This window comes from Sciurus carolinensis, chromosome 1 (assembly GCF_902686445.1).
Source record: "Sciurus carolinensis chromosome 1, mSciCar1.2, whole genome shotgun sequence".
Lineage (NCBI taxonomy): Eukaryota > Metazoa > Chordata > Mammalia > Rodentia > Sciuridae > Sciurus > Sciurus carolinensis.
Window position 1 is genome coordinate 169,348,986 of NC_062213.1, and position 26,801 is coordinate 169,375,786.

At 32.9% G+C, this 26,801-nt stretch overlaps 1 protein-coding gene across 1 annotated transcript in view; it reads left to right on the top strand.

Annotated features, from left to right (window-relative positions):
• Faf1 (Fas associated factor 1) overlaps positions 1-26,801 on the top strand; it is a 459,649-nt gene that overhangs the window by 195,031 nt on the left and 237,817 nt on the right. The window contains exon 7 of the mRNA XM_047554623.1: positions 5,620-5,725. Coding sequence (XP_047410579.1) covers positions 5,620-5,725 — 106 coding nt within the window. The remainder of the gene's footprint in view (positions 1-5,619; positions 5,726-26,801) is intronic.

Consider the following 26,801-nt stretch of genomic DNA (forward strand, 5'->3'; position numbering starts at 1 on the left):
TTGAAGTTAAAAATATTGGACCCATTGAATTGGGAAAGTTGTGGCTATCAGATTATTCAAGGATTTTTTTAATGGTTAAAATGTTTTATGGAAATGTAATTAGCATACAATAAAAGTACAATTCTTAAGTGTCTCAAAGTTTTGTCTGAGCTTTGACAGAAGCATATGGTTTTCTACTATGAATTTTAATGAGTGAGGTTTAATTTGGATGTGTACATAGAGGTGTTTAACAAGCAACCACTTTGGAAGTCTGTACTGAACTGATGACAGCTTTTTACTTGAGTTTTCTGAATACAAACCCTAAGGTCCCTTAACATTAGTCATCTTGGGCTGCCGTGACAAAGTACAACAAACTGTCTGATTTAAACAATAGACTTTAAAAATATTTCTTACAGTTCTGGAGACTGGAAGAAGTCCAAGATCAAAGTGTCAGCAAATTCAGTTCCTGGTGAGGGCCCTCATCTGGCTTACCAGCCTTCTTGCAGTATCCTCACATGGCAGAAAGAGAGAAAAACCTCTGGTCTTTCTTGGTCTTCTTATAAGAACACTAATCTCATCATGGGGCCCACCCTAGTGACCTCATCTAAACCTAATTACTTCCCATAGGACTCACCTCCAAATGCTATGAAATTGGGAATCAGCACTTTAATATATGAATTTTGGGTAGGGCACAAACATTTTAGTCTGTAACAACCCTGAAGTCCAAATATAAATTTATCTTTTCTAGTCTAGTGGTTAGTTTTGATGGAGTCAGACTCTATAATATCGAGTTCCTGCCCTAGAACAGTTAATATTTCAATAGACAGTCTATGGTTTAGCCTGCTTAGGTCTGCTGACTGAAGATTTTTCAGAGGGAATTCTGGATTCAAGAAATTACTGGAGAAGAAATCCCTCAATGACTATCATTTTTCTTGGTTCAAGATTCTGTACCTGCTAATGTGATACCCTACGAAATGGACCTGCAGGGGAGAAGCGATTTCTTTTCTTTGTTCTTCAGGAATTAATGATAAGTCTATAACTACATGGTGATCAAATGGTGATTTTACTACTACAGTGCAGCTTTAATTTAACCTTGAAAAAAATCAATGCATCATATATATTAAAATAGCCCTGGGCCTTTTCTGACTTGCTCAAATTTTCTTTGAATGTGAAATAAATTAAATCAATACAATAAAGACTTATATTTGTATTCTTAGTGTTGCTGATTTATCAGTACTTGACACATGAAGGGTAATAACATATGGCTTTGTACATTCACATGTATAAAAATCCTTCATCTAGAGCTTCAGATTTTTCTGTTGGAGTCTATGTGTTAAAATTTGCTATACATGATTTACCTCTTTTAAAATGTGGAGAGGAATGTAAAATGTAAACTAAGCCATTGAATTAAAAATAACATTGATATTCATTAGTAGGCAGGTATTTTACAGATGACTTATCTGTTCCTGATAAATGTTTATAGTTAAATTGGAATGTGATCTTCCCAGGCATAGATTTTATATTCTTCTAATGAAAAAACATTGGAAGTCCAAGACTTGTGGACAAAGAAGAGAGCTGTTATTGGTTTAGATATTAATGCTTAGTTATACCAAGAATGTTAGGAAATTTATAATCTCTCTTTATTTTTAGAGTTCCCTTTCTTATACCCACCTTCCCCCAATTTAAGAAACTAACTGGGTGTGGTGGTGCACATCTGTAATCCCAACTGAGTCAGGCTGAGTCAGGAGGGTTGCTGAGCTCAGGAGTACAGGGCCAGCCTGGGCAATATAGCAAGACACAACCTCTTCTTGTTAGAAGAATTATGAGATGATATATGTAAAAATGTCTTACATTCTACGTGCTTAATTCTGTTCAATTCGATTAGATTCCATCCATTCCATTGTAAACAGCCACTAACTCAGAGCCTGGGGACAAATGTATATGGTTTTGATTATATTTTAAACATTAATTTTAGTCTGTATCTGAAGGTAGAGCAAAGACTACCTTACCCTTGTCTGTTTATAGAAACCAAACCATATCTTTGTTGATAAACATAAATACCCCAATTGAAGAAAATAATGGAGAAAAAATTTAAAAACCAATGAGGAGAGACTATATGTTTTATTCTCATAAAACCATTTCTTGCAGTGAGTTAGAATTTAAACTGCTTTTAAAAAGTTTCTTCATTTGTTTTTACTTTTCTTGTCTCTTGAAGAGAAAACATGCCATTTAAAACAAAAATGTTCCATTATTTCTCACTTTGCTATTTTGGTTGATCATCCTTCTTAGACTCTAATCAAAAGTTGAAGTAGCATGAATGACTTAGCATCTTGAAGTAAGAGAGACTGACTGCCTGTGTGATTTTCGATGGCTGATTGTCCTGACCAACTATTTGGAGGCACTGTGAGAGAAAAAATGTGCTCCTGGATGCAGCAACTGAGTCCCTAATTTTTTCCATTAGCTTTAGCAATTAGAATCAATTTGTTTAGATAATATTTTAGCAGTAAAGTCCTTGCAAATCATGCAAATTGCCATGACAAATTGCCCCCAGGCCTCCATTAAACAACACTTATTTAGTTCTTATTTCTGTGGAAAGTATATATGGTCTCATTTAAGTATTCTTTTGGTATGTGTAACACCTTAGTAAGATTGGTATAAGAGTTCTTAGCACATGGTACCATGTGTACAATATGTGAACTTATAATATGTGAATTTTTAATATGCTTGTCTACCCATCCCACAATAAACATATGGTCTCACTGGGTTCACGTTCCTATTATTTGAAGGGCAAATTAGAAGAGTATAATCTCTGGAACATGACTGTGGTCATTTTTCTGACCTTCTTGCACTTGATGTCTCAGTAGCATTTAGTGTGATTGAGCATGTCCGAATTGAAAGTTACTTCTTTTGGTTCTCTTATGCTAGATTTTTTTTCCTCTTATCTCACTCTCAATCTCCATTAAACAATCCCTTCCCCTTTGCTTTATTTCAAGTGACTGGGATGCCTTACGGCGGCTCCATGTCCTCTCTGCTTTTCTATAGGTAACCTATTTTCCTAGGTGATTTCTTTTGGCCACAAAGTCTAAATATTGTCTATATACTGCTAACTCTCTTGCTGAGCTCTCTTGACTTTTGGCTGTTACATTCAACTGTTTGTGACTTTTTTTTTTTGGATGCGTTACAGGCCTTTCAAACTTAATGTATCTAAAACTTAACTCTCAATTTCCCCACCCATTTTCCTTGTTAAATGAAATTTCATCCTCATGTTTGTGCAGACCAGAAACCTTGGGGTTCTCTTTTTTGCTCACACTTCATCTAATGGGATAGGTACTACTGAGAAATTGAAAAAAAAAGCACAATGAAAACTGAGAAGGAAGTACTTAACTCTGCCTCAGGGTAAAAAGAGTTAGGGGAAAACTTCAAGTTGAAATATGAAGGATAAGTAGTAACACCCTAATTTTTATCACTCAGAGTGCATAAAATTTTTCTAGCTTCTACCTCTAAAATATATTCTGAATTGAACAACTACTCTCCCTCTCTAAATCTCCCATCATAGTCCAAGCTACCCATCACTTCTTTTATGGATTAGTCTCCAGTCTAGTCTGTCCTGTATCTCTGATCTCACTGTAGCCAGAGTCATCTTAAATAGATATAAATATATATTAGCTCTTACCACTTTTCTTTTTAACAACCCTCCAATGTTGCTACAAGGACCTACATGATTTGACCCTTGTGGTCTCTTTGTTATCACACCAACCTCAAGTTATATGTCACTTCCTTAGAAATGCCTTCTTTAACTGTTCTGTGGAAAGTAGTTCCCTTGACCTTGACCCTCTGTGTTCTTGTATCTTAGAATCGTTTTATGTTCTTCACAACACTTCACATTTTCTAAAATTATGTATTCATTTACCTGATCTTTGTCTCCTTTACTAAAATGTAAGTTTTATGAAAGCAGGAACCATGTTTTTCTTACCACTATTTCCCTAGCAACTAGAATGTCATGAATATAGGTAGGTGTCTAATAAGTACATAAGCATGTTATGTCCTTCCCCTTGTTTCTTTGTGTAAAAAAGTGCTACCTTCTCCCTTACTGAAATGAAACAAAACAAAATTTTATTCCTTCTGAGTGATAAACTTTAAGTTCTTATCTTATTTAACTTGCTATCATATTTAAGTTTCTATCATATTTATCTATCATATTTCAATGTATGTATGTCTTCTGAAGCTTTCCCCTAACTCTTTTACCCTTTTATTGAGGCAGAATTAAGTATTTCCTTCTCAGTTTTCACTGTGCTTTCAATTTCCCAGTAGTATCTATCCCAATTAGACTTAAATTTTTCATGGAAAAATTGTGCATTTTTATTTGGTTTGGTTTCCTTAGTATCTGAAATAATGCAATACTCTGAAGTAATGATGATAAATAAAAAAGTCTTAACTATAATGGTAGTTTTCCAGAAGATAGCATTGTTGTATGAGATACAAGGATGAATCAGACTTTTACCTTCTGGATGTCTACAACTAATTCATTATTCAATAAGTATCTGCAGTGTGGCAGGTTTTATGCTTAAGATCTAAGGGTACAATGACAGAGATTGTTGCCCAGGAAACTGTTTTAGTGTGGTAGAATTTCCTTTTATTATGATCAATATATTTCATGATATATATTAGTGCTTCCTAGGTATAGTCTGTAATTAACCTGTGAACTCTACAGGGGCAACAGAACAAATAGTTTAGCTGCCTAATTCTAATCTTTATGTTGAATGTATGTTTATCACATAATCACATAGTTTCAGCTTGGCAAAGGAGGAGTGATGAAGGATAGAGCTATGTAACATAGCCAAAATATTGTCAAAACTACACTTGAGGCAGGCAGTATAGATTATTTGGATATAATAGGTGATAGACTTTTATTTTAACTCTAGCTTAAAAATAGTTTGTCTTAATATAGACATTAGAAACAGAATTGTGACACAATTCATAATTTATGTGGCTAAATTACATAATTTTTAATGGTTCTGACACATTTCTCACATTTTGGAACTTTGACATGGGATTTAAAAAATGTTGCTTAGAATTTCCAATTTCTGAATTCTGTATATTGCTGAGTCCTAAGTGAAAGCAGAATTATTTGAAGGAATTTTGGTATAGCAATTAAAATTCTATAGATTTCAGTGTCTTTTGTATTTTGACAGAAATGTTATTTCTATTCTTGTGCAAATTTATGACTATAAGCAATAATTTCATACTTATTCTAGAACAGCTGCTTCTACCTTATAATTGAATCAGTCTTTGCTTATTTATTTTAGTAGCATATTTGGAACTTGACATAATTGACAATTGATTTTCTTGGAGGAAATATGTGTGTAGACAAAAGCATATAACTCAAAGAAAATTTGTATGTATACAAAGTATTTAGAATTGAAGTTTAAAAACATGTTGGTAGAGAAGGAGTTAACAGGTTAGCTCCCTTGGTTGTTCTCAGCATGCTCTCTTGCCTTTAGGAGCTGAAAAGATGATAACATTGGGCCCGGACATGCCTGTGTGGAGGTTAGGGTACTCCTGGGGTTTTTGCAGCTAGCTGTAACACAAGCTAGAACTTGTTCATCTCTGAGTTCCTTGTTTTTCTTTCAACCCTTTCAGTGCCCTGCAGGAGTCATTAAATCAAAACTTCATGCTGATCATCACCCACCGAGAAGTCCAGCGGGAGTACAACCTGAACTTCTCAGGAAGCAGTACCATTCAGGAGGTGAGTTATGTCTCACAGCTAAGGAAGAAAGGTAGCTCATTATAGCTAATGTTGACCCTGTTAAAGAGAGCTTATCTGCTCTGGTTGGAAACTCTCTTTATGTTTCATTATTGGGTTCTTAATTTTAATTAACTGGAACATCAGTGATTACTGTAGATATACTAAATGATTTGACCTAGAAAGATACGTTGTAAATGGGAGCTCTTGATAATTCTTAAACTCGTCTACTTAAAACCCTGCTTAAGAATAATGCCTTATCATATAAGGTATTTCATGGTTTTATAGTGACTATTCAAAATTTAATTTGGAAATTATTGATAGCAGTCATTTTGGAAGATACTTATATTTTATTTGAAAGGTTACTCTCAAATATATTATCTATTCATATTTTTTACTCCTCTGTTTCTAAAAGGAAGCTTTTCTTAAGCAGCTCAGTCCTAGCCTTGGACAGTATTTGTAAGATGCTGTCGGAGACCGTCATTAACTTGAATATCTGAGAAGAGTCTATTTAGAGTGTCAATATTTTCTTTACCATGTGTAAGAAGAGCCATGGTTTCAAAAAGGAACCTCCCCCAAGAGAGAAGACACCTTGTTGGTATGCCTTTGGCCCCACCTACCTAAAAGCCAATAATTTGTCTCCATAGGAGCAAAGCATTTAAGGTTTGACTGGACTTGTGTGTTCAGAACATTGAAATAGTAACTGTTATGTTATCCCTCATATTTATGAAGGAAAACAATCTTTTGTCTGCTAATTTTTTGAAGAGAATTAACCATGCCTAATCTTGGATTATTTCATAATTTTTTACTGAAAAGTATATTGCTTAAAATATTACTAATGTTATCTTGGAAGAACCAGTTATTTTCACCCTAATCATTTTTTCAGAAGTTTATGAATTATTTCAGTAATGGTTAGACAATTATCGTTTCCTTCTTTGATGTTTTGTCAGTGAATTTCATCTTTTGAATATGGAATCAATAATTCATTGCTTTAAATTTATTTTCTCCACTGATCACTTAGTTTGTTGACTGATAACTAAATCTTTAAGAAATTTTTTTCTGACTCCTAAATTGGATCATAAGTTTGATTTATTTGATTTTTTTCAGGATTATCAAACCAAAATTTCATTTCACTTTTAATCTCTATAATGGATATTCTGTGCTCTAAATTTTAAATTTTAAAAAAATTTTATGAAAAATCATGTGTTAATATATTAGAAATAGCAATTTATTTTGACTATCTCAGAGTTTCTACAGAATCTTAATGACAGTAAAGTAGAAATTATATGAATTTTAATAAAACAAGGAATTGATTCTGTTGTTGATTTACTTTTTGAATTGAATGGTAATATAATGCGTGATGGTCCAAAATAGACTGCTTTCTTTTATATCTGGTTGAAATTTTTATAGCTAAAATTTTGCTACCCCCACCCAGGGGTGGGAGACAGTTTCTGTTACTCAGGTGTGTGGTTGTATTTCAACTTTCTTCCACAAGAGGGCAGAAAGGACTATTGAGCTGATAGCCTAAAAATGCCATTCAGTGTTTTCAAATTAGCTTCTCTTATATTAACAAAAAGGAGCATAATGGCCAAGTTATTGTTTGATTTACAGATAATTGGCATATTGCAGGGAGGAGACTTAATTTCACCCTTTTAAATTAAACAGGGAGATTTAAAAAGACATAAAATATTCATTAATGTTCGGTGATTATAAAGTAGTGGCATATATTTATTTTGCCTTTATTACTGTTTCGATGGGAAAATACTGCAAATATTTCCGAAATCGAGTTGGCCATACTGACAAGTTGAAATGTTTAAGCAGCGTTAATGCAATCTGCTCACACCTGATATCCTATGCAGAATGATTCAAAATGACTACATCAATTATTAAAAGAAATATTTAAAATTCTGAAAATGTGCCATTGTGAGCCACAGTTGGCTGAAACTGTTCTCCCTGTCATACTCTTTAGATTATCAAATATATTTTATGCTTCAAGGACTTGAAAACAGTAAATCTTTTTCCTAACATTTTCTAAATATCTTTCTAAAAATGTTCCAGGAATATTTTTGCAAAAAACAGATATTCTTATGTATTACTTGGTGAGAGTTTGGTTTCTTCTTCTTTTTTTCCTTTTTAAAAGTTATTTTTAAATTATATTTTGAAATGCTAGCTGCCAGGAAAAAAAATAAATGTACTTATTTTTTATACCAATTGCTTTTCTGTGAGTAGATAGTCCACATCGACTCTTATTTTGAACAACTTAGGAAAAGGATACAGATCACCTCTATTGGCATAGTCCTATGACTTTTCTCCTTCAACTTGTGGAATACCTGTGGTTGGGGTGGTTTCAAGAGCAGGAAAGGTGCTCTTATCTACAGCCTTGCCACCCACAGTGACACTTAAGTATGTGTACTATTTCTTGTTGTAGGACTTCAGCTGCAATCAAAGTCAGTTTGATTGCACTAAGATAAAAATATAACCTTGAAACAATTTTGAAGTTATTTTTATAAATACTAATACTTTTGTTCTTAATGTGGAATTTAAATGCTATCATATATCCTAAGGTGTAAATGAATCACCAGTTTCAGTCTTTTTAGTATTTAGTCCAAGAATGAATTCTGACCAGTCATGATATATTGTGAGAAAGGAGAACATTTTAAGAGAAATCAAACAATCCCTAATCATTTTTCCAGTGTACATTATTTTTGTGTTCTAGGTGAAAAACAGTTGTTAATTTTTGAAAACCTTTAAGTTTTAAAGGAAAGCTTTTTATTTTTTGACCCAGGGGGAAATTTTTATAAATGAAATAAGATTGAAAAAGAAACTGATTTCAGTTATTAATTGAACAAAATACATTTTAAAAAATATTGAATTAGAAAATAAAACCAAGATTCAGTTTGAATTTCAGATTAATTCTTCAGTGACCATATGGTCATGCAAGTTAGTAGCAATAAACCAATAGTTGTACAAGTGTTTGTTCATTCTGACTCTATGGTCTGCTGCCCCATGACACATAACTTTTGTCCTTTGGTGCTCTAGATTTTAATTTAAACTAGTTAGTTATTGAGGGTTTTGTTTTGATTTGATTTTTGTTTGAAGCTTTTTACAAATCCTTCCATTTATATTATCCTCCTACTTGAGAAGACAGTAACAGTATAAAAAGGCCAGAATGGGGAGAGTTGCAAGAAGTCATGAGAAGAAACATCCTTTCTCTTTCCCAGTATGACAAAACAGCTTATTAAAAAATCATATAATTATAATATGACAATTTTTTTGTGACAGTCTATTTTTTCCACTTTTTTGAGTCCTAGATTGACTACTTGTCACATTTAAAATGCTGACTTTCCTTTAAAATTTAAACAAACTCCTTGTTATAAAAAATATTCTACCCTGAAAATTCAGATTTCCAAACAGTTGCACAGATTTCGTAATCTGCTGATACTTTTAAATAATCTGTGATTTCCTACACACTTGGGATGGGTTAAGAAAGGGGGTGGAAGGAAGATCGACTTGCCTTTTGTAAATTCTAAACCCAGGTGTGTAAAAGGATATAAGTCCCTGAAATCAAGCCAACTTTTCTTGGAAACTGATTCTTTGTTGTCTGTCTTATTATTGCAAAAGCTTCTGTTGGGCAAAATATCTACTTTTCTTTGTAGATGTCTTGCAACTTAAGGAATATACACCTGACCCAGAATAACAAAGATAAGAAACCTAAGTATTTTTGGTGCAGAATGGTGGGGTATTACTTATCTATTACAGTGAAAAGCACAATGAATAGCTATTGGAATTATTTAAATCCTCTACCAAGTTTCAGTTTACCCCAGAATTCTCTGTTCTTATTAATGTTGATTTACTTCTTAATCAGAATGAAGGGGAAATTAACAACCCATATCTTGTAGTAACAGCACATTTCACTACTAGTACCATGTTGTACAAACTAGTTGATTAAGTGGCAAGCCAATAGAGTTTGAATCAGTATCAAGATATGAACTTAAATACATAAATTGTTTCAGTTCTTTAAATAATTGCAGAAACATGAGGCTAATTTTGACTGAAATCTGAACCTCATGGCAAGTTTTGTGTGTTTTGCCTATTTTCTGCTTGGTACTTTCTCAACTTGTTTGACTAATGTATATTTTGGAGTATTCACCTTTAATCCTGGTGACCAGAACAGTTATGGAATATGTGATTTTACAGATTGTACTAATGAGCAATTTTCTAGCAATGAATTGACTATAATTTCTTAACTAACGTGCCTTTTAAAATGTTTTATGTATTGGGTGGGGTTTTTTTTTTTTTTTGTTTTTTTGTTTTGTTTTGTTTTTCGGTTGGTTTGTTTGTTTCCAGTATGGAGAAAGGGGGTTGCTGGCACAGATCTCAGGAAAAGTAGGGTAGCTGAGAATGTGCATATGCAAGAGGGTTAAATTAAGTTGTGTGCTTATTTAATTAAAAGTTTAAGTGGTTTGTTTTTGCTGAGAGATAAATGGCATATATTAACTCAATTAGAATGAATAATTTTAATTAACATATCATAGTTTGATTTTTTTAAAATTTGAAATCACAAATGACATCTTGGCAAGAATGAAAGAGATATCAATTCTTAGGCAACTGGCAATGAATTCAAGCCTCTATTCAGCTTTCAGAAAAGGACATTATGAGTTTTTTCTAAATATGCATATATATTATTGGTTTCAAGTTGCATTTTAAAACAAATCTGTTGAATCTCACTGCTTTAAATGAACAAATCAGTTATGATCATTTTGTAAGTATTGAGGTTTTTTTGGTGATTTTTAATGAATTATCTCCTCAGAAAGAAATTTTAAGTAATACCTCCAATGTAGTTACGTTGGAAATGACACGTGTGTCCCCCACCACCACCCCTGGAAGTATTTTAGAATAATTTAGATTTTTTTTTTTCCAGCCCATAAGTATTTTCTCATCTGTATTTCAAAAAGATATAAACAATGAAATTTTGTTAAGAATTAAAGACAATGCTCTAGTCCTTTGTTACTTAAGATATATGTATCCTCTTATTATAGCCAACTACATTTCATAATCTGTGATTTGTGTATTGGTAGTTTTGAAATGCCTGAGTTAAGAAAATTATGTTCAGTTATCACAAACTGATAAACATAAGACATTTTTTATATGCAAGAAAAGGCAGAGAGTAAATAATTGCACTGGTGACCAATACTGTAATAATCCTGTTTTACAATATGCACTTGACAGGTTGTAATAGTGCTAATTGAAGAGACTAATTCACACTTGCTTCATTCTATTCAAAGGCAAAATCAGCAGCTTGTTTTGCTTTTGACCAGATGGTCCTCATGAACACCTACTGTGCACTTTAAGTGCTTTACTAGAATTACAAAGGCTGGGGGCTGCGTTCGACTCCAAATGATTTGAGAAGGTGGGGGGAACCTCTGTGCTCAATGGATTTGGTGCAAGTAAATTAATTCTAGTGGACCCATTACACACTGAGCCCCCTTTTCAAAGCTCTGAGCCTCCTCGCTTGCTCTGTAGCAATGAGAAAGAGAAAGAGAAAGGCAGATTACTGCAAACAGAAATAAAAAAAAGGGGTATGAAAGGGAGAAAAGAGGCCTTGAAGCCTTTCATATCATTTGAGTTTTTCAAGTGCGTTATTTTTGGGGAGGGTGGATGTATGAAAAGCCAATTGGAGTTTTTTTTGTTTTAAAGTGCGCTATTTAAGCACCATGAATGTAGGCGCAAGAGCAACAGTTGACTGAGTTTACTGTGGTGAAGCTTTGTGTCCGAGGATGAATCAAATTCATTATATTCAACTCTTTGTGTTTTAACATGAATGTAGGGTTAGTTTCACAAGACTGTGTCTGTTTAGGATAATTATAATTTAATATTTTCCTTTCATAAAGTTATCACTGTAGATGTCTAAAATTTTAATCAAAGCAGATTTTGTACATTGACTTTGAAGCACCCTGACAGTTTAAAATTCAAAGGAAAAGCTTTTTTAGTTTTCAAAAGAAAAGAAAGGCTCATTCTAATGGCATTGAAGCAGAGATTATTATAACTAATTAGAAGTCACACATCTGTTAGCTTTTGGTTTGTGACTTATTTATGTAATTTTTGAGTAAAATATATACTATAAAATATATTGCTGTTATTGAGTGAACTGAAAGGATAAAATACACTTTAAAGAAAAGTATTTGAGTTAACCATTTTTGTAAATCTCTACATGTCTTGTAAAGAAATTAGTGTAATAAAGTACATTATAAATGCAAGTGGGAATTGTGTAATTGATAATCTTAAGGTTGGAATATACTTTCAAACAAAATATTTTCATACAGTCCTGTTAGCGTAATTCTGGCTATTAAGTAGTCATTGTGAAATTACAAAATATTAGAAGTTTGCATAAATTTATAGTTATTCTTAAATCCTTGCAATTGTTCATATACAATATTGTAATTGAAATACTGACACTGTAAAATAATTAGCTCTTATTGTAAGCGGTGTAGGTTAGGATGCAAAGGATCAAATTTAGAAATACATTTTAGTTGATTTTTGTATGATTTTATATTTTCTCGTGATGTGTGTCCTGCTTTATTTTTGTTTGGTGACATATTAGTGGCACCATTATTCGAATTCATTTTAATAGTAGCTATTAGCAAAGAAGACAACAAAATCCTGTCAATTTTACGTAATAGTAATTATAAATGTTCATATATTTTTCTAAGTTTAGCCTGTCTCCTTAAATGAATGTCTAGAATTTATATTTAAGAAAGGGTTTTGTACTGATATGCTATTTGTATCAATGTTTTAAATATGTTCTTAGAAAAATAAAATACAGAAAATGCAAAGGCAGCTCCAAAATCATTTTAATTTTCAAAGACTTTTCATTAAGGAGGATAACACGGCCTTTTTTATATTTGAAATAAAATTTGATTATTTCATATTTATATAGTCATTACTTTGGGACAGTCCATTGAAATGTAAGGTATAGGATGGTGACAGATGAGTATAATTCTCAAACCTTCAATCAGCAAACTATCCAATGAAATTCATAAGCAATGAAGCTACTGAATTGATATTCTTGGAGAGATTATATTTCAAGAAAAAAAATCAAAAGATTAAGAAAAACTCAAAGATAAAAATTCTTTTTGCAGTAAGACTATTTAAAATAAAGATAAAGCTACTAGATTTTTTTGTAGGTACAATAAAAACTTATCTTTAAAGCCAGAACCTTAATTGGTAAAAGAGGATTGATCATGACCATACAGACTCTTCCTTAGATGGGGCTGATTCTGTGGTTTCACAGAGACTGTGGTTAGAGTGCTTTTTCCTCATGAACAGGAGTTTATTTCAGTATTAAAAAATTAACCCCTAGGTTCCTGAATGTGAATGCTAGAGATAAGATTTCCTCCTGTAACATAGGAATTAGGAAAGGCTGCAGTTTCTTCAAAGACCTCTTAAGTACCACACTGCTTAAGCTGAGTATTTTAAAACATTTAAATATTCTCTAGCCTTAACGTAGAGTAATATTCCCATTTCTCCCCAACCCCCCTGTGAAAGAAACCAATGAAGAAACAAAAAACGAAACAAGGAATTGACAGATAAGTGAATATAAAGTGCTCATAGACATAAGTTAGACCAAGACTAGGTATATTGCAATAAGGTCTACAGGTAGGAAATTATTTACATATGCCAAAAATTATTTGACCACAGCCTCCTAAAACTTCTGGTATGGTACTTTTCTTTCATCTGATGTGTCTTGTGTATGACTCAGTACTGTGAAGTCAAGGAATTATTGTTTTTAAAAAGATATTTAGTGTGGTGAATATACTTTTTAAAAACTCTATTGTTCAATTTAGAATTAATATTGTTGATCTCAATATTTTCCTTTTATTATTTTAAAAAAATCTTTTTGGAGGAAAAAAAAGACTAAACCCTCATGGCAAACATTTTGTATAAATGACAAAATGTATTCCTTGCTTTGTGGTCATTGCGTGACCAGACAGTAGAGTACTGGATTGTTCAAAGGTTTTACAGCTGCAAGGCAAAAGCATCTGCTCATTGCAAAGCCCTCATTGTTTAATTTTGACACTGACTTTTCCATGTGTCTTGTACCAAGGACTGGATTAGATGCCACTAAGATGAAATTTGTTTTAAGTTGCTCCCAAGTGCAGCTGTCCCCATATACAGCCTTATAGCTTAACCAAAACAGACAGACATAGGATCAATCAGAATCTTTGTACAGGGTCACCTCACTAGGCTAGGGAGGCTCAGAGGAAGAATGCTAATATTATTTATTGTGAATAACTGCAAAATTAGTTTCCAGGCTTATTTACTGTGTATAGAAGTTCCTCTCCTCTTTTTTTTTTTTTCAGGCAATAAAGCCATTATTAAATATTTAGTTTTTTAAACAGAACTATAATGGTTAAGTATTTGGGTACCCTGTGCACATTAGGCACTGTTCTTCCACAATCACTTGCAGAGGGGGAAAGGATCATTTTATTGGTCACTAAAGTAGTAATTGAACGAAAATGAAACCCACTCTAAAATGGCTCTGCTAAAATCTTGAAAAGTGGACATTTTTATAGAATGATAATTTTTCTTTAATGTTTCAAGTGAATGAAAAATGAAAGAGCACCTCACTTCCCAGGTTTCCTGGGATTGTGTGAATTTCTACCCAGCTGGTCCAAATTGATTGATACAGGGCCAAATATTTGTCTGCCTACATTTCAAAGTCTATAATTTGCTAATGAATTGTGGTAATAATCTTTCATCAGACATGAAAGATTTAGCCAAACAATTTGCTAAGTATGTATTTTGATCATAAAATTTTTGGACTTACACCAAGCTTTACATCTATTTTACAGCTAATGCATGGGGGTGGAGGGAGGGCAGTTAGAGAAATAATACTGAACATGGACACTTGATGGAAAGGGATGAAGGAAACAAGGGAAGAAGGTACTTTGGAAAAGAATAACGCTGGGAAAGTCCTATGATTTACAGAGGGAAATGAATTATATTTGCATCTGCAGAGTAAAGTAGAATTTTAAAAAATGCCAGCAGTTTTTAACCTGCATTGTCCAGAGATGTGTTACTAAGGCAGGTGAGGGCAAGGAAAGAATCTTTTCCATTTCTAAGTATAGCTATTCTACACATTGATTATGGAGTAATTTCCTACAAACTTAATGCTGTCAAGTCACATGTCCATAAATTTTGAATAATTGAAGGGATAAATATCAAAGTCAAATGTTGTTACAGTCAATTTTTTAAAAATTCAGTGAAGGAATAAATGTGATTTGACCAATTCCAAAAGATGAAAGAAGAACCTCCTACGGGATGACTGAGTATTCAGGAGAATATTTTCTCCTTTTAAAACAAAGATTGTGCAAAAGAAAATTAAGCTTATATTTCTGGGAGGATATGTAATCTCTACTTGAAAAGTTCGAAATATATTTACATATTTCGAGGAGAAATGCATAAAATATACCACATAGGAAGTTTAGAATTGCCCTATGGAATCAGAAGGCAAGAAAATGTTCAAAATAAGTCTATCTTATATGTGTAATTTCTTCACCATTGTAAAAGATCAGGGTGCCATGACGTCCTAGTTGACTGATATGGTCTAAATTGTTTTTATATTGTTCATGATGAGAATATTAATATGAATTTCCCTTGCCTAGCCATTTAGTAGCAGGTAGTTTTAAAAAAAGGTGGGTGGGGAATGGAAAAAAAGAACTTTGCCCTGTAGAGTGGAAACATATAATATAATAAAAGTGGATCATCCATTTTTTATAAAGTTAAGCAACTTGAGAAATTTGATATACATACTAGACCTCTTGAATATGTAATTAAATGTCACATTTCTAGAACATTGATTTGTAATCATTTACATAATGCTCTTTTTGTTTTCTGCTAGAGGTAAACCTGCTTTGAATGTTATTACAGTGAATCCAAGGTGGCACCACTGGATAATCTTAAGATATTTAGAAAATTTAAAGTTCTGTCTAACTCACAGGGTATTTTAGGTATATTGAAAATAGTGTTTTACACATTGACTTTCTCAGCCTCCTTCCATCTATTTGGCTGACAGTTAAAAATCTTTACCAGTGTAATATCATAATTTTTGTAGGTCTGTTGTTACCACATTATGATAGTTGCTGACATAAATACTGAATAAAGTTTTTGGTTTGGGGACTCTTATTTTTTTCCTGTTTTATTAAAGAAAAGTTCTGCAATCATTATGAAGGAAAAATATAATGAAAATCACATTTAAATAAAATTAATTATGTGAGATAATTAGTTAAGTTACCTGATTTTTTGTGAAAACTCAATTTCAAAAGCAAATATTAGTTATAGATTATGTATGTTAAATTCAAACTATGCTGTTGGCATTTTTCTAGTCTTTTTGGTATTCTATTATCAGAAGCAGTTTATGCTTACATGCCTGCCTTTTCCTGATGAAAATGTAAAATGTTTCCTCTGAAGAAGTATGTTTATAATGCCCTGTAATAATCATCATCATAAGAATATCAGTTAAACAGTTCATTTCTGCTGAATTAAGAGATTCCTTATCTTCAAGTTACAAATGAGAGAATTTTAATAAGATATTTTCATCAAAGGAAACGCTTTTCAACTTCTGGTGAAATATTTTGTTGAAGATTACACCTATACACATAGATGTTTGAAATTGAAATATTAGCAATACAGTAAAATGCTTGAAGATTTCTGATGTCTGTTGATAATTTTAATTTCAAATATCATAACCAATTTTTATATGGATGAATGAAGCAAGATGGTTGGTATGTCTGCAAAGTGAATGTGATTGATATATTAATTTGCACACGTCATAAATCTAAATGAATGTTATCTTCTTCATGTCAGTCATCTTTGTTGGCCATGTTGCTCAAAAGTTATTTTAGATTTCCAGGAACTGATTTTGGAGCCTGTTACTCTTTTCTCTTTCAATGATTTCACTTACAGCCATTCTTCTATGTACAGGGAAATTGATTTGTTGAAACTACCAAAATTTGAAGCCAGGTGTTGTGAATCAGGTGGTTATTCTATCTGGGTAGTCCCATTTGTGGTTATTCAGGTTTTTTGTCTCTTTTCTGAGTTCCTTCTTTCTTTGTGAATATATATCAGCCATAGCACCACACTTGTTTGTAATTATCTGTTTACTTGTGTATTTCTCCTGTTACACTATGTGCACCTTAAAACAGAAAAAGTGTCAAATTTTTCTCTTTATTTCAGGGCCTGCCATTGAAATTGTCACAGACTAGGTGAGCTTAATGAATGACTAAACTAGAAAAGAAGGATCTTTTAAGTGAGATTATTTCTAACTGAAGGCATTTGCAAAAGAGAAATCATCCAAGTATTTCTGAGTATTTTGAGCATTTTAAATATTAATGTTGAAATAAACATGTACTTTTTAAAGGAAGTTGTTATGAGAGGATCTCTCTGGTTTGGTTATAATTTCTCATTTATTTGTTAAAAATGGACTGACAATAGACAGTTTATGGAAGAAGTGCAAAATAAATACTGCTTTAAAATAGATTTATGTCATTCTTAATTTGTAATATCTGACAAATAATTTATTGATGACTTCCTTCTCAATGAGGTTATAGCGACTTTTAACAAATGTTACTTTAATCTAGGGGTGCACTATTAGGGATTTTAATCAACTGAACAGTACTTCTCTATTGTCAGTTAACTTGCGATAGTGGAAAGATAATTGCATTAAGACAGAGGGAATTTGAGTTGTAATCCTTGTGTGACAAGCTGTATGATCTTGTCTTTCTGAATGTCCTGATTTTTATTTTTCATGTTTGCAGTTTTCGTAATGTAGACTGCAGCAACTCAGTGTTTTTAGTTGTGAAAAAAATTTTTTAATGTCTTGGAACCTTCAGATATGTGTACAAACTTTGCTGTTGAATCCTATATATACTTCTGTTGTAGTACCTTTATCATTTTTTGGTTCAAACACATTGTGTGGTTTCAGTGTGCTGCCCCAAAGGTTCACAGGTTGAAGGCTTAATCCTCAATGTGGCTATATTGAGGGGCAGTAGAACTTTAAGAAGTAGGGCAGGGCCTAGCACCAAGTTATTAGGTCATTAGGGTTGCTACACTCTTTAATATAGTTCTTATAGGACCATGATTAGTGGGAAGCTGGGAGAAGGAGGAGGGGGAAATAATCAATAGACTATAACTGCATATATATAAATATCTAAATATGTTACTATGAAATATAAATATCCTTTAATCCTTAAGGTATTATTTAAGGGGTTCAGAGTTGACATAGATCCTCTGTTGCCATGGTGCTTGAATTCCTATAAATCAGGGTCGTTTTCCCATTAGATAATGAAGAATATTATATTTATTTTAAATTAGACTGTATGTGATACAATAAGACTTCAACAGTAAATTGTGTGTGTGTATATATATAAAACATCTTTCTAATATATTATTTTGTAATATTGAGTAAATAGTATTGATTTGATGGCATTAGCTTAGCTTGTGCTAAATGAATTAAAATTCTGTTGGAGTATCAAGATGTGGTATCAGGATATGGGCAGATATATAGATTAGAGGAATAGAATTAGGAGCCCAGAAATAAACTGCTACACTTATGGTCAATTAATTATCAACAAGGGTACTAATACAATTCAAAATGGCAAGAATAATCTTTTCAATATATGTGCTGGACAACTGATTATCTATGTGTAAAAAAGTGAAATCGGACCACTGCCTCATACCATGTAGAAAAATTAACTCAAATTGGTTAAAAAAAAAAACAAAAAACAAAACTAAATGTAAAAGCTCAAACTATAAAACTCTTAAAAGAAAATATAGGTAAAGATCTTCATGGCTTTGGGTTAGGACATCAGCATAAGCAACAAAAGGGAAAATAGATTAATTGGAGTTCATCAAAACTTAAAACTTTAGTGACTTAAAAAGCACTATCTGGAAAGTAAAAGGTGATTCACGGAATGGGAGAAAATATGTCCAAGCATATATTGTTAAGAGACTTAAATCCAGTATATATAAATAACTCTTATAGCTCAGTAATAAAGAGACAACCTAATTTAAAATTGGCAAAAGATTAGAATAGACATTTCCTGAAAAAAGATATGTAAAAAGCTAATAAACACATGAGAAGTTGTTTCTCATATTTAGTCATTTGGAAATGCAAATAAAAAATCCAAAGGAATTAAAATCAGAGTGGTATCTGTATTCCTACATTCATTGCAGCATTATTCATCATACTCAACACTAGAAGCAACCTAAGTTCCATCACTTAGATGTTAGATGGATAAAGAAAATGTGGTAAATATACATAATGAAATATTATTCAACCTTTTAAAAAGAAAGAAATTCTGCCATTTGTAACAACTTGGATGTACCTAGAAGACATTCTTTTTTTGATTGAATAATGTCCCATTGTATGGATATGACACATTTTGTTTATTCATTCATCTATTAATAGATAATTGTTTTGCTTCCACTGTGTGACCTTTATGAATTATGCTGCTTGCTGTGAATACTCATCTGAGTGTTTTTATGAGGACATGTTTTCAATTCTGTATGTATAGGAGTAGAGTTGCTAGGTCAGTTGGTAACTCTGATTGATATATATATATATATATATATGGTAACCGAGATATATGATTTTTCTGTTTCCTTAAATTATAGTAAGAAGATGAAGGTAACATTTACTATTTTAATCATTTTTAAGAGTGAATTTCAGTGACATCGAGTAGCAGTCACTTTGAATGTAACCATTACTACCATCCAGTTTCAGAAGTTTTCTGTCTTCCCAAAGTGAAACTCCATACTCATTAAACAATAACTCCCCATTTACCCCACGTCCATAGCTTACCACTGTTCTACTTTCTATCCCTAAGAATTTAATTACTTTATGTACCTTGTATAATCATTCACAATATGTGGTTTTTGGTGTCTGAGTTAAATTACTTAGGTTAATGTCTTCAGAGTTCATTCATGTTGTAGTGGGTCAAAATTTTTCACTTTTTGACAGAGAAAAGATTCTACTGTATGTATGTATATCATTTTATTTATCCATTTATCCATTGGTGGATCTTTGGTTGCTTCCACCTTTTGACTGTCATGAACATGGTCGTTCAAATATATCTTTGACAGCATACTTTCAGTTTTTGGAGGGATATACTAAGAAGTGGATCATATGGCAATTCTATATTTAAACTTTTTAGGAACCTTTTTTTCCTCCCACAAACAGCAACTGCACCAGTTTAGATTTCCATCAGCAATTCGTGTTTCCATTTCTTCACTCCACCAATACTTGATATTTCTGTGACTTTCTAAAAAATAATAGCCATCCTAATGGATGTGAAGTAGTATCTAATTGTAGTTTGGTTTGCATTTTCCTAATGATTGGTAATATAAAGCATCATTTCATATATTTAGAGAAATGTCTATTCCAGTCCCTTGACCATTTGGAGAAAGGGGTTTGGATTTTTGGAGTGATGAAAATGTCTGGAATTAGTGATGGTGGTTGCAGGACTCTGTGAACATGCTGAAAACTACTAAATTGTATACTTAAAATTAAACAAAAAAAGGGATATGGAGAACCAAGAACTCATCAGAGAGCTAAACCTACAAATGAAAAATTGTATCAAAAGGAAGATTAGAAAACTGGGCTGATGTCAACTGGATAAAAATATAGGTACAGAAAGTTTCAACCTACCAATGTTTGCCTAAGTGTTTTCATTTTTTATTGAATTTAAACCATCGAAAAAAATGAACTTTGTAATTTTAGAAACAGTTTTTCTTATGTTTGATATTATTAAGTACTTGAGAGGTGTATTAAACCATATTTGAAGCTTTCTTTCCTAAATCTATAAAAGGGTACTTGTTCTTACTCTGTTTCTATTTGATGGCAGGTCTATGACACTACCAGAAGATTTCAAAAGGATTACTACCAACTTTTCTATAAGACAAATGTGCTCTTATTATCTACTGTTTACATAACAGTTTCTAGAACTAATTTTGTACAGTACTTCCACCAGTATTATTCTATTATCATTTTGTAGTAGAAGTATATTTGAGGATAGAATAAATAATTTGTTAAATACATTCTCAGCTAGGCATGGTGGCACACCCATAGTCCAAGCTATTCAAGAGACTTGAGCCCAGAAGTTTGAGGCCTTACTGGACGATATAATGAGACCACCCCCCAATCTCAGAAAACAAAACAAAAGCATTTTTCCTGGAGGAATTATCATATATCATCTACATTTCTAGCAGATATTAAATTTAAACGAGGGTGGTTTTTATTTCATAGAAATTTGAGTGTGATTTTGTAGAGACTTGTAGTCAGTGGTAATTCTGGTTTTTGACTTTGAGAATTTATATCAACTTCATTGAGGGGAAAGAGGAAGAAACTTAACCTTGTGTTAGTATTTTATACATTCCAGCTCCTTTCCCCCACCTTAGTTCTTTTGATCCTTATAGTATGTATTAGTGTTAGGCCTGCTACATATGGCTGTGCAGGTTGAAAATGGTACCTCCTGATGCTGGTGATACAGCTCATTGGTAGAGTACTTTTCTACCATACATGAGGCTCTGGGTTTGATCTCCAGCACCACAGGAGAGAAGGAGTTGAGGGAAAGGAAGGGAGAAAAGGAACGAAGGAAGGAAAGAAAGAAAAATAAAGCAAGGAAGAAAATGGTAGCTTCTGAAACAGTGCAACACAATGGTCTTGGTGAAGGTGTGTGTAAGGACTTGATGGTTAGCTCTCCTGCCATAGAAATAGAGATATTGATGCAGAATATAGGAAAGTGGTACTTAAGAGTCCATAGTAAAGTCATTGCATTTTCTTGTTGTATGATTTGTTGTGTTTTCAGTGATTTCATTTCCTAAATCTTTCATGTTTCAGCATGATTTATGCTATAGCAGTAAGCTGCTCACCTCACCCTTATTCTATTCATTACACAAACTGTTTCTTCATATGTAAAATATCATAACAGTAATATTATTATCTGGCATTATTTAATTGTAAGAATGAAAATGGACAATGTAGGTGAAGGCAACTTTATTTACACTAAAATCCTTTTTTATAGGCATCCACCTTAGCTTGAACCCTTCTCATGCTATTCAAAGACCCATGTATAATTGAAGACCACATTCAACTGATATATCCTTTAGGAAATTTTCTATAATGCTCTGTCTTATATGAATGTACCCTCTCTTTTTTGAGTTTTTCCTCATACTTCAAAGTGAATTTTATACATTTTATACTTAATTGTGTAAATTATCTTATTCCATCTTACAACCTATATACTCTTTGAGAATGGAACTTTATCTTATAAATGCTTATATTTTCTATAGAACTAAACAGGATGCTTTAAGAATAGTAGAACAAAAGGTATTTAGAAATTAAACCTGTCTGACCACAGCACTTTCAAATACATTTATTATAGTACTAATAGCTGGTGAGTTGCAAATATTCCATCAAAGCTATTTGTTGTACAGTGCTGGAGCTAACTCTGTTGGTGCAAGAAGTTGATTATTAGATATTCAGAAATTTTATAAATCTCATATTGTTAGTAACTTGAGATTGGTTGCAGTGAGAATATTTACCCCATGGAAATTGACAAACTCTTCAAGGATTTAATTTTGTTTCAGGAGAATCAGTGTACCACTGGTTGTGTGTCTTTAAACCCTACTGGTTTGTTCCCTCCTTTAGTTCCTCTCTGCTTACATGCGTGGACTGTGTGATAGGAGCACTCTTGCTGAACTAATGAGTAAACAAATGGTAGAATATATCAGCTGATTTATTCCCTACTTCCTGAGCTCTGACTAGCAGAGCCTGTATCCCTAAATCTAATGTATTTTTTGAGAATGAGTTTTAAAATAGCCTATGCTAGAGGCTGTAGTTTCTTTTTTAAACTTTTAAGCCAAAAAAAAAAAAAAAAAAAAGGGCTATTGCAACTGGGATGGTTTTCCTAAACTTTCCTTCAGCTGATTCATTATTGGAGTATAGAAACACAATTGATTTTTTTTCATTATTTATTTTTTGTTTTATTATTTTTTTTTATTTGTTCCAGTTAGTTAAACATGACAGCAGAATGCATTTCAACTCATTGTTCACAAATGGAGCATTACTTTTCATTTCTCTGGTTATACACGATGCAGTCACACCATTCATGCAATCATACATGTACATAGGGCAATAATGTCTGTCTCATTGCACCATCTTTCCCATCCCCTTCCCCCCTCCCCTCCCTCCCCTCTGCCCAATCCAAAGTTCCTCCATTCTTTCCTTGCTCCCCACCCCGTTATGGATCAGCATCTACATATCAGAGAAAACATTTGGCCTTTGTTTTTTTGGCATTGACTTATATTGCTTAGCATGATATCCTCCAACTCCATCCATTTACCTGCAAATGCCATAATTTCATTCTTTTTTTAAGGCTGAATAATATTCCATTGTGTATATATACCACTGAGAAACATGATTGATTTCTGAGTGTTAATTTTTTATCCTTCTACTTTGCTGAATTCATTTATACATTCTAGAAGTTTTCTGGTGGAGTTTTTGGATCTTCTATATACAGAATCATGTTGTTGACAAACAGCTAGGTTTAGCTTTTTTCCTATTCATATCCCTTTTATTTCATTCTTTGGCCAGAAATCTGATGACTGTGGCGAATAGAAGTGGTGAAAGTAGGCATCCCTGAAAATCTTTGCCACCTGAACCTCAGATAGAGAATTAATCTCCAGTATATAAAAAGAACTAAAAAAACCTAACATCAAAAAATAAATAAATGGGCAAAGGAACTGAACAGGCACTTCACAGAAGAAGAAATACAACCAGTCAACAAATATATGAAAAAAATGTTCAACATTTCTAGCTACAATTAGAGAAATGCAAATTAAAACTACACTGAGATTTCATCTCACTCCAGTCAGAATGGCATTTATCAAGAATACAAGTAACGATAAATGTTGGAGAGGATATGGGGGGATAGATACAGTACACTTATACATTGCTGTTGGCACTGCAAATTGGGGCAGCCACTTTGGAAAGCAGTATGGAGATTGCTCAGAAAATCATTTGACCCACTTATCCCACTCCTTGGCACATAACCAAAGGACTTAAAACCAGCATACTATTTTATGCACACAGCCACATCAATGTTTATAGAAGCTCAATTCACAATAGCTAAGCCATGGAACCAACCTAGATGCCCTTCAACAGATGAATGGATAAAGAAAATGTGGTACGTATATGGAATATTAACCATAAAGAAGAATGAAATCATGGCGTTTGCTGGTAAATGGATGGAACTGGAGTTGATTATGCTAAGTGAAATAAGCTAATCCCCAAAAAACAAAGACCAAATATTCTCTCTGATAGGCAGTCTGATATGACTCACAATAGGGTGGGTAGAGAGAGATGGGAAAGTTCACCTGGTTGGACAGGAGACAGTGGGGGGAAAGAAATGGGAATGGGAAAGATAGTAGAATGATTTGGACATAACTTTCATATATTCATATATGAATACAAGACCAGTGTAACTTCACATCATGTACAACCACAAAAATGTGAAGTTATACTCCATGTATGTATAATATGTCAAAATACATTCTACTGTCATGTATAATTAAAAAGACAAAAAAAAGTCATCCCTGTCTTGTTCCTGTTTTTAAAGGGAATACTTCCAGTTCTTCTCCATTTGGAATGATGCTGGCCTTGGGTTTATAGCTTTTTCAGTGTTGAGGCATGATTCTTTTATCCCTATGTTTTAGTCATGAATGAATGAGTCCGACATAATTTTTCCATGGACATATGTGAAAACAATACAGTGAATCCCACCATGATCCATAAGAATGGAATTCTAACTAGAATATGATATATTCCATGCTTGTATAATTATATCAAAATGGAATCTTTGTCACATATAACTAAAAAGAACCAATAAATTCAAAAAATTCAAAAATTTAAAATCGCAAACAAAAGTGTTAGAAATGAAGGTTATTAAACACAAAGTACATGGAATTTCTCTCAGTTTTCACCTTGTTAAGCTACTCCTGTTTAGACTTTACCCTGCCAAATTTTGGTATTTATTGCTAACTCACCTTTCAATTTCCAATGTGGGAGTCAGTAGTGTGAACCATCCCAAATTAACTGACAGATTTCCTTTTATATTATAAGAGGTAACTAACCGATTAATTCTCCCTAGTCATTGAAGTTACAAATACCAGTAAATGAAAATATAATGCCTGGGGTCCTTAAAATATTAGTTAATAACTGTGTTAAAACAACTTGTATTGTTCTTCTGTTAAGGTTTCCGTCAATTTTGTTTTATTTTGGCTGTGCTAAGGATTGAACCCAGGGTCTTTTACATGTGTGGAAAGCTCTCCACCATTGAGCTACATCCCCAGCTGAGGTTTCTATCAATTTTATCAAAAGTAACATTATGCTTGTGCATGGTGGTGCATGCCTGTAGTCCCAGTGGTTCAGGAGACTGAGCAGGGGGATTGCAAATTCAAAACCAGCCTCAGCAACTTATGAGACTGTAAGCAATTGAGCGAGATCCTGTCTGTAAATAATATATATAAAAAAGAGCTGGAGATGTGACTCAGTGGTTGAGTGCCTCTGGGTTCAATCCCTAGCACCCCCCCCCAAAAAAAAAGGCAATATTATGTAAAAATGTAAAGGTAATATTGAGTCACTTGAATTTCTTTTCTAGAATATCCTTCATAACCTTGAGATACATATATTTCTTTTTTTAAAAACGAGGTTTTTCTGACTATTCTTTGACGTCTGTTATCATCAAAACAAACTTTTTAGTTAATTTTTTGGTTGGTGCTGGAATTTGAACCTAGGGCCTGGTGCATGCAGAGCAAGTACTCTGCCAGTGATATGCCCTAACCAGACATTATTTGATTAAATCAAAGTTAACTCATTTATGTGATACTGAGGATAGAACCCAGGGTTGCTTTACCCCTGAGCTACATCCCTATCTTTTTCTTTCTTTTTTTCTTTTTTTGAAACAGGGTCTTGGTGATCCTCCTGCCTCATCGTATCCTTTTGCTGGGATTGTGACTGTGCTACCACTCCCAGCTCTCTTATAGATTTTGGAAAGATTAATGCTTTGTTAAAATTTTAACACAAAAATCTAGAAATAACAAACTATTCTCTGAAATTCTCAGTTTTATGTTCTAGGCACCGTTTTCCACTCTTATTTATAGTACATGAAATCCCTTTCAAAAAGGCTAAGTTGTATGAGAATATATTAAATATGTAGCCAATTCACTCTTGTAACCAAAGAGTTAAGTAAGCTAATCACTTACCAGTGTACTTTTAATTTTTGGAGTTTTGCTTTTACTTGACACAATAGGTTAAATGTTTTGTTGGTATGATCGAAGCAGACAGAAAATGACATTAGACAGCGTGTGTATTTGTTGGTCTTATTGAAAAGTGTGAAAACATACAAACAGTTTTAATTAGGTGCAGGTGTACTCTTTATCTAGAGGTACATCTTTTGACATCAGTTGCTCAGTTGCACACTGAAATCCTGTGCTGTATGGAATTGATGTAACAGATTTTAAGGACATTTGTTTGGTTCATAAATAATAATGGAGAGTTGGGGGTGCAGCTCAGTGGTAGAGCACTTGCCTAGCCTTTGTGAAGACCCTGTTCAATCCCCAGGACCTCAAAAACAAACAGAAAAAGTAATTGCATTTTAATAAAACCTTGCCTACTATATGGAAAAGTTCAGTGATAGATACTAATCAGGAGAACTGATTTCTGATTGTGTTAAAAAAATTTCATTGTGCTAGTATTTGTAAGTGTGTGTGTACAAGAATGTTACTGAATCATTTAAATAGACTAATAAGCATTTGAAATTTATAATAAAAGAGTTAACTGTTTCTGACAAAGTTATCACAGAATTTGGTAGGAAAGAAACATGCAACTAAGCTTTCTCTCTCAGCCATATTATAAAAACAATTAGGATTCTGAATGTAGTATTTGTGATCTATAATACACGATAGTTTATATACGTAGGAGCAACTGTTACCATAAGATTCTGCATGTAAATGATTTGCT